General features: G+C 56.5%; 2 protein-coding genes across 2 annotated transcripts in view; one reads left to right on the top strand and one right to left on the bottom strand.

Moving 5' to 3' along the window:
* Positions 1–4654, top strand: part of NMRK2 (nicotinamide riboside kinase 2) — a 5845-nt gene extending 1191 nt beyond the window's left edge. The window contains exons 2-8 of the mRNA XM_042024420.1: positions 447–537; positions 1671–1719; positions 1921–2092; positions 3022–3093; positions 3601–3707; positions 4111–4196; positions 4282–4654. Coding sequence (XP_041880354.1) covers positions 447–537; positions 1671–1719; positions 1921–2092; positions 3022–3093; positions 3601–3707; positions 4111–4196 — 577 coding nt within the window. The 3' untranslated portion in view covers positions 4282–4654. The remainder of the gene's footprint in view (positions 1–446; positions 538–1670; positions 1720–1920; positions 2093–3021; positions 3094–3600; positions 3708–4110; positions 4197–4281) is intronic.
* Positions 4655–6964: 2310 nt separating this feature from the next.
* On the bottom strand, positions 6965–12054 carry DAPK3 (death associated protein kinase 3). The gene is made up of 9 exons (XM_042024419.1): positions 11958–12054; positions 11000–11145; positions 9598–9958; positions 9230–9359; positions 9031–9079; positions 8881–8907; positions 8629–8781; positions 8138–8183; positions 6965–7991 (listed from the first exon to the last, which is right to left on the bottom strand). The coding sequence occupies exons 2-9, from the start codon at positions 11059–11061 to the stop codon at positions 7449–7451; spliced, it is 1371 nt and encodes a 456-aa protein (XP_041880353.1). The 5' UTR covers positions 11062–11145; positions 11958–12054; the 3' UTR covers positions 6965–7448.
* Positions 12055–12139: the final 85 nt, after the last annotated feature.

The following is a 12139-nucleotide window of genomic DNA, read 5'->3' as shown; positions in this document are numbered from 1 at the left end:
CGGCCCCGCGCTCCCCTCAGCTCCCGCGGCTGTGAGGGGGCGGCCATAGCGGCCCCGCGCGCTCCCCTCAGCGCCGCCGTTGCGCGCGCGCGCGGGAACCGGCGCTGCCGTTATACGCGGGCGAGCGGGAGCGCAGCGCTGGAAGGGGCGGGGGGGGCGCTGACAGCCAATCGGCAGCCGGGGAAAGGGCGGGGGGGCAGTCGCAGCCAATCGGCGGCCGGCGCCGGTGGGGCGGGAAATTCAAACGGGGGGGGCGGGCGGGGCGCGGGTCCCCTCAGGGACCCCTCAGCGGCTCCGCTCCCCTCAGGAGCTCCCGCCCCCGGTCGGGGTTCGGATTCCTCAGGGCTCGGCTCCTTCAGCGGTGCTGTCTCACCGCGGGTCCCAGCGGTTCCCAGACCTGATTCTAATGTGGTTCTTCCACCTCTGTCTCGCCCCGCTCCGTGCAGGGTCACCAATGGTGGTAAAACCACCTTGACCAACAGGCTCATCAAGGCGCTCCCCAACTGCTGCGTCGTCCATCAGGACGATTTCTTCAAGGTAAGTCGAGTCCCCTCTTCCTTGCAGTGTTAATTGTACATTCAGGGCAAGTCAGTTTTGACAGCTTAGGAGCCACAAGCTTTCTGATTTTGTGGGGGTTTTGATATATATATTTAATTTTTAAATGACTGGACAGGTGGGAAGATCCTGACCTTTGCAAATGCCACAGGAGCTTGGCACGACCCAGCTCAGAGCAGTCATAGCAAAACCACCTTTGAGTGTTAACAACACATTTAAATCTAGTACTGATTTCAGTCAGTATTTACTGTGCTCTGCATGAATTATTTTCTCCATGCTGGGATTTTCCTCCTTCTTTTACTAAAGTAAGAATGTGACTTCTAAATGATACTTCAGGATTGAAACACCTCTGTGCTGGTTTAAATACAGAAAGGGGGTTTTACTGGAGAGCTTTGATAGATCTGCATCAGAACCCAATTAAGTATTGTAGAGATGAATGCCTGGGAGTGCAGAATGTTACTAAACCCTGCACCATTTCATGGCAATGATGATATCTGAGCACCCCACCACAGGTGGAAGTCCAAGAGATGCAGGAATGGATTTGGAGCAGTTGTGGGTCATCCCCAAAACATGAAGTGCTCCAGCACCTGCATCGTGTGCTCAGTGTGTCCTGCACAGATTTGATCAGATAGGAGCCCTTGGGGGAAGAATTCTGTTTGATTTTCCATAAAAATCTGTAGCTTCGTGTGACTGCCAGCACAGTGAAAGCTGTAACTGAGCGACCACAGTGCTGCTATGTCCAACTTTATTTTTATTCGAGGAGTTAAAATACCTGTTCTTGAGAAATGTAGATATTCAACCCATGTTTGCACTTAAAATTCTTATATATTGATTTACAAACAATGCCCTGTAGTATTTTGCCCAACTAACAACGTACCGAGTGATTAACGTAAAGGTCGTTATCCAAAGTGGTTTGAGTGAGCCAAGGGAACTTTCCAGAGCTCTTGGGGTTGGGGAAAGCTGGGAATGTCGGTGTTCCTGCAGCCCGAGGTGGGGCTGTGGCTGTCAGTGCCCAGGGGTGGTTGGTGTTGCAGTAGTGGCCAGGTGCTGATGGCATCGTAGGGAACTGATCCCGCTGAGGTTGCAGCAATGTTTTATTGCTCACTATATTTCAGCCACAAGATCAAATAGAAGTCGGGGAAGACGGCTTTAAACAATGGGATGGTAAGAGCAGTGTTCCCTATAGGACGCAGTAATGTATATTCTTTTCCTAAGTATTTCTTTTTCATTATTAAAAGCTTTAACAGTAAATTTCCGTAATTGTAACTTTACTGAGTTCATTCTATTTCATACTTTCGAGCCCGTGGTGTTTGATGGTGTTTGATGGTGTCCCTTTTTCCCACCCACCCCCTTTCTCCCGACTAGTGTTGGATTCCTTGGATATGGAGGCAATGGTGAGCACAGTGCGGGCCTGGATTGAGAACCCAGTGAAGTTTGCCCGTTCGCACGGGGTGAATGTCACACCTGGCTCTAAAGAGCCAACCTCCCAAGATATCCATATATTGGTCATTGAAGGCTTCCTGCTTTATAATTACAAGTAAGGTTTGGAGAACTCTTTGTGGTTTGCCAGGGAAGATCCTCAAATCCCTCGTGCCAGAGCTAAAAACACCTTTTTACTAATTTCCCCTTCCTGCCTTGTTCTGAATTCTCACCCCGGAGGGTTTTCTGCTGTAAAATGTAGAATTAACCCCTGAATGCTGGTAGAAGTGAGGTGAATGTAAGGTTCTTATTTAGGGCACAGCCCTGAAGTCCAGGGGAGTTTTAGAGCAGGATTTGAGTTGGCAGAGGGGTGCAGCTTCCCCTCATCCCCCCACCTTGGTGAGAACAAGGAGATAATCCATTCACTGCCTGGAATCTCTGGGAATTAAGGAACAGTTCTCTCCTGTGCTTGTTTAACACTGACTACATTGAGCTTAGTAAGAGGAGCAAGCTGTGGCAGAGAGAACTCCCTGGATTTTTGGGGAAGAACATGGAATCCCAGAACGGTTTGGAAGGGACCTTAAAGCCCATCCAGTTCCAAGCCCCTGCCATGTGCAGGGACACTTTCCACGATCCCAGAATGCTCCAAGCCCTATCCAGCCTGGCCTTGGACACTTCCATGTACATGAGCCGAGCAGTTGCCCTGTCCCAGATTTTGCTGCAAACTGAGTTTGGGACGATCTAGGAAGAGCTAGGGTTCCCAGTCCAGTGCCTGATCCTCCACAGGATCCCCTCTGATCCCCCTCAGGACCAGTGGCAGGTGTTGGGGTGGGAAAAGCCCCTGTTGTGCCACCCTGATCTTCAGAAAAGAGGCTTTCCGTGGTTTGGAGTTAACAAAACTGTGAGGGAAGCACTTTACCCTTGGGTTGTCTTCAGCAGACACAAATCCCGTAGAGGCAGAGATTCTTGTGGTGTCTGGGGTGATTTAATGGTTTTTCCTGTCATTAAAAGTGAGATAAACACGTTCTGTCCTTGTCCCCTGCCCAGACCTCTGATAGAGCTGTTCGACATCCGCTACTACCTGGCAGTGCCGTACGACGAGTGCAAGAGGAGGAGGAGGTGAGAACACTCCTGGATGTGCTCTGCTCCTTTACATTGCTCTTAGTCATGGAATCATGGAGTGGTTGGGGTTGGAAGGACCTTAAAGGTCATCTCATTCCACCCCCTGCCATGAGCAGGGACACCTTCCACTATCCCAGGTTGCTCCAGCCTGCCCTCAGACACTTGGAGGGATGGAGAGTTCACAGTTCCTGGGATGTGTTGGTGTCATGAAGTGGATTAGAGTGGGAAATTTGGATAGAAGTGGAGAAAGAGAGAGAGTTTGATGTGGTGAACTTGGAATTACAGAGTTGTTGGGGTTGGAGAAAACCTCTGAGATTGAGTCCAACCATCAGCCCTGACCATGTCCCCAAGTGCCACATTCAAACACAGGGATGGGGACTCCACCACTGCCCTGGGCAGCCTGTGCCAATCCTTTACAATCCTTTCCATGAAAATTTCTTTTCCTAATATCCAGCCTAAACCTCAGGCACTCCTGACATTCCTCTTCCATGCTGTTATTCCCAGTACACGGAACTACACCGTTCCTGACCCCCCGGGCCTCTTCGATGGACACGTCTGGCCCATGTACCTAAAACACAGGAAGGAGATGGAGGACTGTGGTGTGGATGTGGGTAAGTCTTCCCCAAACAAATCCTTCAGCCTTGGAGTTGGAATTTAAGGAATTGGGTGATTTAATTCGAGGAAACTTTCACTGTGATGATGCAGGGTGCTATTTTTGCTCCCAAGTTGTAATCCTGGCCTGCTCTGGATAAATACAGGCAGTTTTAGAGCTAAGAACTTATGGCCTTTGCTTTGTACTCTTTAGGACTTAGAGGGGATAAAAATATTCAAAAGAAGGAATTTGTAATGGAATAAGGATTTCACAGGCCACTGTGTTTTCAGGATAGTTCTGTTTTTCCAACAGAAAAACCAGTTGTCATTTGGGTCAATAAAATATGAAATACTTTAAAACTAATCTCCCAAAATCTTGGTTTGATGGAAAGCCCCAGCCTGACTCCCCCTTTTTTCTCCCAGTTTATTTAGACGGCCTGAAGTCGAGGGATGAACTCTACAACCAAGTCTTTGAAGATATTCACAACAAGCTCCTAAATTGCTCATAGGTAACTAAAATCCAGAGGGCTGGAACAGGAGGGACTGTGCTGGGAACAGCTTGGGTCTCACCCTTTTTCCCTTCCTGCTTTCCAGGGTCTGGGGAGATCTGGAAGATCTGTGTACAGCGCGATGTAAATAATACTTTGGAAGTGGGGATGGGGTGATTCATGTGAACTCCTCTCCCACTGCCCTTTGGCAAGTCCCTTCTGTATATAGTTGAAAACTGAGGATAACTTATTCCCACCGGATGGACAGGATCACCTTGGTGGGTTTTTTTTTTGTAATTGTTTTATATTCCACTGGCTTACAGACGAGTTGGAAATGGCATTTTTATAGCAGAGCAGGTAGAGCTGTGCTGGGAAAATGAGAGAGCTCCTGCTTGGGTGCTCCTGCAGACAGGAAGGCTTCGTGCAAGGCTTGTTTGTAAAATCATCTCTTCAGTTCAGTAAAAATCCACTTCGGTCTCCTTTTGATGTCCTGATTTAATTCAGCGCTCAGCTTCATTGCAATAAAAATGGATATGAAGCTCATCCAAAACACAACAGCAGCCCCTTTTTCCTGGGTGTTTGACATTCCAGCTACAAGTGGCTTCAAACCTCCTTCCACATGCCACTGGTTGGGTTTGGGTGCTCACACAGGCCCCCAGCCAGGTGGGAATGGCTCAGTTTGAATTTAAATCCATGAGGTGAATTGGGGGGATTTCTCAGGGAATGAGAAATGAAAATTGTGCTTTCCTAGAAACCACTTCAGGCATTAATACTGAAACCATCCAAATTTCAGCTTGAGAGGGCAGTGCCAGGGGAGCGACATCCCTGCATACGTGTGGTGCCTGCCCATAGAAAACCTGTGGGATGAGCACTGGGAGCTCTCAGGCACTGAAATAACTTGCCTGGGGGGACCCTTCCCAAGGTTTTGGGGCCTGAATTAGAAACAGTGCTCTGGAAAAGCAGCTGCCACAGATTAGTGAGGAGTCACCCAAAAACCCACCAAGGTGGGGGCTTCCAGCCTGGTGCTGCAGCAGAGGGGAGCCAGATCCATCTCCTTGTCCTCGTCTTACACCGATGATCTTCCAACGGTCCTGAGCAGGGATCCCATGGCCAGAAAGGGCTCTGGGTCCTGCTGGCACCCCCTGGCTTCCCCAGCCCATAAAAAGGGAGATTTCCTGGTGTGCAGCACCAAACGTGCCTGGGGACACCCACCCCACTCTGATTACACCATTCCAGGGCCAGGGACACCCTGCTGTGAGCTGTCACCCTCGTTCCTACACGGAGCATTTCCCAGGGCTCAGCTCCCTGGCAGGAACAGGAGATCCCAGGGGGATGCAGCAGTGGCTTCTAAGGGGGTTCCCTGTGCCTTCACGGGTCGGTTTAAACCATGCAGAAGCGTCTGGGGTTTGAGAAGACTTATAAGGGAAAAGCCCTTGCTCCCACCTCCTGCCAAACTCTGGGAAGCAGAAATTGAAGCCTAAAAAAGGCATTTTGGTATCTCTGTCCACAGAGAATGAAACGTCACGGGTTGGTGGCAGCTCCGCCTGCAAAGAGGGGACTGGAGCAGAAGATCCCAGTAACGTCACAGCACTGGAATCCCCCCACAGCAGCACATCCCGTTCATTCTGCACACGAGTTCCTACAGGCTTTAGGATTAGTAGACTCGTGAAATCATGAATCACACCCCATATTCTGCTTTTTTAGAGCTATTTTGGTGCCATTTTGTGCATCCACGTGGGTGAGATTCCCCTGCTGCTCTGGGGCAGTGCAGCTCCTTGGCTGGGGTGAATGACCAGTGAGTTCCAAGAGCCTTTTGGGAGTGTGAAACCCAAACCCTCAGCACGAGGAGAATCCGGGAAGGTTTCTCACTATGTGAACTTTGCCCGGCTCAGGAACAGCCGGGGCTATAGGATTTCCATACATCCTTTCACCCACTGCCTCTGCCGACAGAGCTGGGGCTCCATCCAAATCCACACCCTAAAGCCTCCCCAGCCCCCCAGGACACAGTGCCTGCATGGGGCAGGACGAGGGCTCAGGTGTCCCCACACCATGGCCAGAGCTCGTGGCTGTGCCGGACACTGGGACAGCCCCAGTGACGCCATCGCCCGTGGGAGCCAAGAGCCTTGGCAGGGAACACCAGGGCAGATTAAATTATCAGCAGGTCCACGTGTCCCATGGGTGGGGAGGAAACCTACACCTGTTGGGACGTCAGCAGGGACAGGGACGTGGGGCACAGCCCGATCCCCAGGGAGCCGCAGGGGCCTCAGCAGAGCGACAACTAAATCCTAAATGGAGCAAATGCCCTGGGCCCGGAGCTGAGCCGGAGGTGAACCCACCGTGGCCAGCCAGGGGGACGCCTGCCAGCCCTGGGATTTGGCTGGTGATTCCCCAGATCAAATGCAGCTGGATCTTGGCTCCACGGGGCACACAGGCAGTCGAAAAGCCCTCGGTGCTCCCAGGGGAAGCCTGATCCCTGCTGTGGTGTTCTCTGGAATGTGGTGCTCTGGGACCTGGCTCCCCCTGTCCCCAGGAGTGAGGGATCTGAGGCAAGAGGGCCTGGGGGCTGCCCCAGCCTGGGAACACTCCACAAACCATCCCTAGATCTCCCTCCATGCCCACAGCGAGCTCACCTGCCAGCATTGGGGCTCATAAGGAAAACAAAAACCTTTTCCCTCCCAAATTAAGGAAATTCTCTGAATGGGAGCACAGTGCGGGAGTTGTCACCACGTGGCACATCCTTATCCCCCTCCCAACCCCTGTTCCCCCACGGCAGGAGCTGAGGCAGCTGCCCCGCTACACAGAAACCTTTATTCTGGGACAAGGGGGAACGAGGGCTGGGACAGGGGGACAAGAGGTGCAGCACCCCGGGGGGAGTGCGGGGCACAGGGGCCACCCAGGGGGCTGAGGAGTGCGAGGCCACGCAGGGATCAGTCCTTGGTCCCAGCCCACACGTGGCTGCTGCTGTAGTGTAGAGGGGGGGGTCTGCCCACCAACCCCCCCACGGGGCGCTGGGGCAGCTCGGGGACCCAAGTGGGGTGGGGACGAACGGCCCCGAGCGCGGCAGCGGTGACGGGGAGCGCGGGGACACGAGCCAGGCAGGAGCAGCACGCAGGAAGCCAAACCCCGGGGCAGCACAGCCCCAGGCCCCCGAGGTGGGGGCTCCAGCGAGGCACAGGCCCCCCCCGCACGCCGGCAGGGCCGGGGGACGCTGACCGGGGGCTCCCGGGCGAGTGGGGGGACCGGGGAGCGCCGGAGCCCCTGGGGCCGGCCGGGTTAGCGGATGCTGCCGTCGCCCTCGCTGCTCTGCAGCTTCTCCCGCTCGATGGACCACACCAGCTCCTGCACAAACTTCATCTCCGAGGCCACCTGCTTGGCCAGGGCCTCGTAGTGATTCTCCAGCTTGCGGTAGCGCCGCTTGAGCCCATTGGCCGCCTGCACCACGCTCTTGGTCTCCTCCTGCGCCTGCTTCTTCAGCGCCTCCGTCTTCTGCAGCTCCTGCCGGATCTGCCGCAGGTCCTGACTGATGCTGTCGTTCTCCTCTTTGTACCACGACTCCTTCTCCTCGTAGATGGACAGCAGCGCCTCGATGTCCTCCTGGAAGGACTTCTTGTTCCTCTCCAGCTCTCGGAGGCTCTCCTCGGCCGCAGCCACCTCCTCCATGACCTTGGAGAAGCGCTCGAAGTTGATGTAGGTGTTGTTGGGGGGCATGCTGGAGTGGGATTTGATGGTGTACTCCTTCAGGCGCGTGGTCTTCAGCCGGCGCCGCTCGGGCTTCTTGCAGCTGTCCTCGTTGCGGACGTTCCTCCTCTTGATCACCTATGGCAGGGACAGTTGTGGCTCCAGCACCCACCCATGGACCCCCGGCAGTGACACCAAACTGGCCCCACGGGGGTGGGGGAGCAGAAGAGCCCCGGCCTCGGGGGGTCAAACACCCAAAAAGTGCCGATTCTTTAACTTCTCACCTTAATCCAAGGGTGCTCCAGGCTCTGGGCGATGGTCATTCGCTTCCTGCAAACACAGCAAGGCTGGGATCAGGGCAGAGGCTTTGCTCCTCTTTCCCTGTTAAAGCCCTGGAAAAGCGACTGGGATCCTCTGATCACCTTTGGGGTCAGGCTGAGCCTGGACAAACTCACTGCACTCAGGGCCCCCCCAGGCAGGGCTGCATCCAGCCCCCAACTCCCCAAACTGCCTCCCAAGAGAAACACAGGGCAGAGGATGCCCCGGGAACCTCCCAACCCCACTGTTCCTTCCCAAACCCTGAGCCCTGGGGGCCCAGCTCAGCCCTCAAACCCTCCCAAACCCCAGTGGAGCTGCTGCACCCTCAGGGGGATCTGAGAATTCACCCCACGCTGGTGCAGACAGGAGAGAGGGAGCTGCCTGTACACAGCAGGTTGGGCAGGGGGGGCTGTCCCCTCTCCCAGAGGAACCCCCGGCTCTGCTCCCCATCCCTCACTTGGGGTCCTTGACAAGCAGGCGGCGGATGAAGTCCTTGGCCAGCTCGCTGGTGTTGCTGAAATACTCCTCGTCGAAGTCGTAGTTGACAGCAGAGATGTTGGTCAGCGTCTCCTGCTTTGTCTCCCCCAGGAACGGGGAGGCTCCGCTCAGCCTGAGGAGAGAGAGGGTTGGGATACCCCAAAAATGCTCCAGCCTGAGGTGGGGGGCTCATCCTGCAGCCCCGTCCCCCCCAGACCTGCCTTATACTCACAGGATGTAGGTGATGACCCCGATGCTCCTGGAAGAGAGAGGAAGAGGAGGCTGAAGTCACACAGAGCTTTTGGCACGAGGGGAGATCCACCAGCACGAGGGGATTGGCTGCTGGAGCCATGGGGAGGGGCTCGGGAGGGGAATCACTCACCACATGTCGGCCTCCAGCCCCAGGGGTTCGTAGTTCACGATTTCCGGGGCTTTAGAAGGAAAGGGGAGAAAATGGGTTTATTGTGGGGAAGGAAGGTGGCCCCATGGACACATCCTGGCAGCAGCACCAGGGTGCTGGGCATCTCTCCAGGATTAATCCAAAGCTTTCAGCATCCTGAGGAGCCCCCAGGAATGCTCACCCACAAACTCCGGGGTCCCAAAGATATTCTTGAACTCATTCCCAGCCTCGATCTTGTGGGCAATCCCGAAGTCGATGAGTTTGATGCGAGGGTTTGGCACGTTCTTGTCCAGGAGCATGATGTTCTCTGGCTGTGAGAGGAGAGGAGCTGGGTCTGTCCCTACACACCAACCTGTGGGAACTGCCCTGGGCTCCTTATTCCAGAGCAGAGTGTGTGCCTCAAGCTGGGAGAGACCCCAAGCACCAGCCCCACTGCACTGCAGGAGTGCACTCATCCCCACTCCCCAGCGCTGATTCCCAGAGCTCACCTGGGAGTTTATCCCTGCTCCCAGTGCTGAACACGGGGTGTCTGCAGCTCCCAGAGCTCACCTTCAAGTCGAAGTGGGCGATGCGCTTGGAGTGCAGGTAGTGCACCCCGTCCAGGATCTGCTTGAGGAACTGCGTGGCCTCCTCCTCCGTCAGGGATTCCTTCTCCGCCAGGAAATCGAAGAGCTCCCCTCCGGACACCAGCTCCAGGATGAGCACCACGTCCGTCTTGTTCTCGAAGATGTCGTGCAGGGTGATGATGTTGGGGTGCTGGATCTCGCGCAGGATGTCCACCTCGCGCTCGATCTCCTCGCGGCTCACGCCCCTGCGGCTGGACGACAGCCGCCGCTTCTTGATGAACTTGGCCGCGTATTCCAGGCCCGTTTTCCTCTCGCGGCACTTCCGGACGATGGCGAACTGGCCGCTGTGGGGTGTGGGGAGGAGGTGAGGGGCGGAGAGGATGTCCTGCACCACACACTGGAAGCAGCACAAGGATGGGGGACGGGAGGATGCACTGTTTCCCCCCAGAAATGCCAAGAATTGGGATCTGGTGATTCCCGCCTGCTCCCGGGCTTTACACACCCTGGCACCGCCCAGGATGGAGGAAGGAAATTCCTCCCAGGAATGTGGCAGCTGCCAACCGTCCCTGGGCTGTTCAGGTGCTGCTGTGGCCAGCCAGGGTGGGAGATGCCCATCAGCCCCCTCTTCCAGCCAGGAGCCCCCAGGAGCAAATCCCAGAGCCCAGTGGTCCCGGAGGACCATAAAGCTCTGATGGAGAAGGGCAGTGCAGGGGAAATGACTGAAGTCAGAGTAACTGCACCTGGACCTGAGACTCCTTTATACCTTCATACATCCCTGGATCATGGCCAGGGACACGCACATCCCCCAGGGCAGAGTGGGATCCATCCATGGGCACCTCATCCCTCCCCATGGCTCACAAAGAACCACAGCCACAGATGGACAAGAGAACCTGCAGCAACCCCTGGAAGTTCTTCTGCTTTGAAAAAAAAACACTTAAGTGACCCAAAACGCTTTTGCTGCCCAAGTGCCCGAGGAGGGGCCACGGCGTGGGGCCAGTGCGGCCGAGGCAGTGCTGGAGGATCCCAAGGCAGCTCCCCCACTGCCGCCTCTGCATCCCGGCTGATTAAATCCCATCTGCAGGCACTGAGTCACCCTGGATCCCTCCCACAGGCACAGGGCCAGGCGAAGCCACCGAGGAGGGCCGGAAGCCGTCAGCCCCGGACTGAGCTGAACGGGAGCTCCACCGGGAGCGACGTTAATTAACACTTTATTTCAACCTCTGCCCGTCAGAGGTGCCTGTCTCTGCACAGCTCCAGCCCTGCTGCCTGCAGAGGGGGAACCACAAAGGATCCAGCAGCTGCATCCAGTGAAGGTCCCGGCCCAGTGCTGGGGCAGGCTGTGCAGCGATGGAAGCCCCCCCAGAACGCAGTGGGATGTCCCTCACCTGCCCAGCTCTTCCCCCATCTCATAGAAGTCCTCCACGCTCTCCTGGCGGAAGGTGGACATGGCTGCGGGGCCTTCTGGAGCGGGAGCCACCCCGGTGCTGCCAGTGCTGGATGTCGGCAGAGGGGAGCAGCCGGGGATCAGCACCTGTGGCACCGGGAAAAAGGGGGGCTCACACCAACACCCAGCACAGGGCCTGGCTCCTCGGGGATGCACAGCCCCAGGCCGGGCAGGCCATGGGGCAGCTGTGGCCGAGGTATGGGTTAGTCCCGGGGATGCCCCCCGGTCTCATCACACCCCAAAAGCCGGGGGACAGAGAAGGGAAGGGGGCCACAGCTTTTCCCTGCTCCACAGGCCCCACACCCACTGTCCACCCAATCCTGTTCATCCCTTTTCTGGCCCACTTCCACTCCTATCCCAATCCTCCACGGACCCTCCCTGCCCCACAGCCCCCCCACCCAATCCCCCACAGGCCCCACACCCACTCTCCTCCCAATCCCTGCCCATCCCTTTCCTGCCCCACAGCCCCTCCCCATTCCAATTCCCCAGAGCCCCTCTCACACCCCCCAATCCCTCCCCATCCCTTCACTTCTCCACACACCCCCCCCATCCTAATCCCTACGCCTCCTTTTCCAGCCCCACGGCCCCTCCCAATCCCGATCCCCCACAACCCCTCCCTATCCCACAGGCCCCACAACCCCCCAGTCCTTCCCTACCCCCTTCCCCACCCACAGCGCCTCCCAGCCCCACAACAGGCCCCACAACCCCCTCCCCAATCCCTCCCTTTCCTTCCCCACCCCACAGGCCTCAACCCCCACACACCCCCCTCTCCTCGCACCATCCCTCCCCACCCACCCTCCCTCCATCACCCCTCTCCCACCCGCACAGCCCCTCACCTTCCTTCCCGCCCCACATCGCCCCTCACAGACCCCTCATTTTCACCCCCCGTCTCTCCCAACCTCAGCCGCCGCCGCCGCCCGCGTCGCCGCCGCCACATTCCACCACAGCGGGCCCCGCCACCTCCCACACGAAGCCACGCCCACATTGAAGCCACGCCCACATTCGCATCACTCCCATTCACCGGCAAAGCCCCGCCCACCCTTGGCCCCGCCCACCTTCCGCGAGAGGCCCCGCCCCGCCG

This window comes from Corvus kubaryi, unplaced genomic scaffold, assembly GCF_017639235.1.
Source record: "Corvus kubaryi isolate FWS band 111438036 unplaced genomic scaffold, C.kubaryi_AGA036_p1.0 37262, whole genome shotgun sequence".
Classification (NCBI taxonomy): Eukaryota; Metazoa; Chordata; class Aves; order Passeriformes; family Corvidae; genus Corvus; species Corvus kubaryi.
This window is presented reverse-complemented; position numbering and strand designations above follow the sequence as displayed.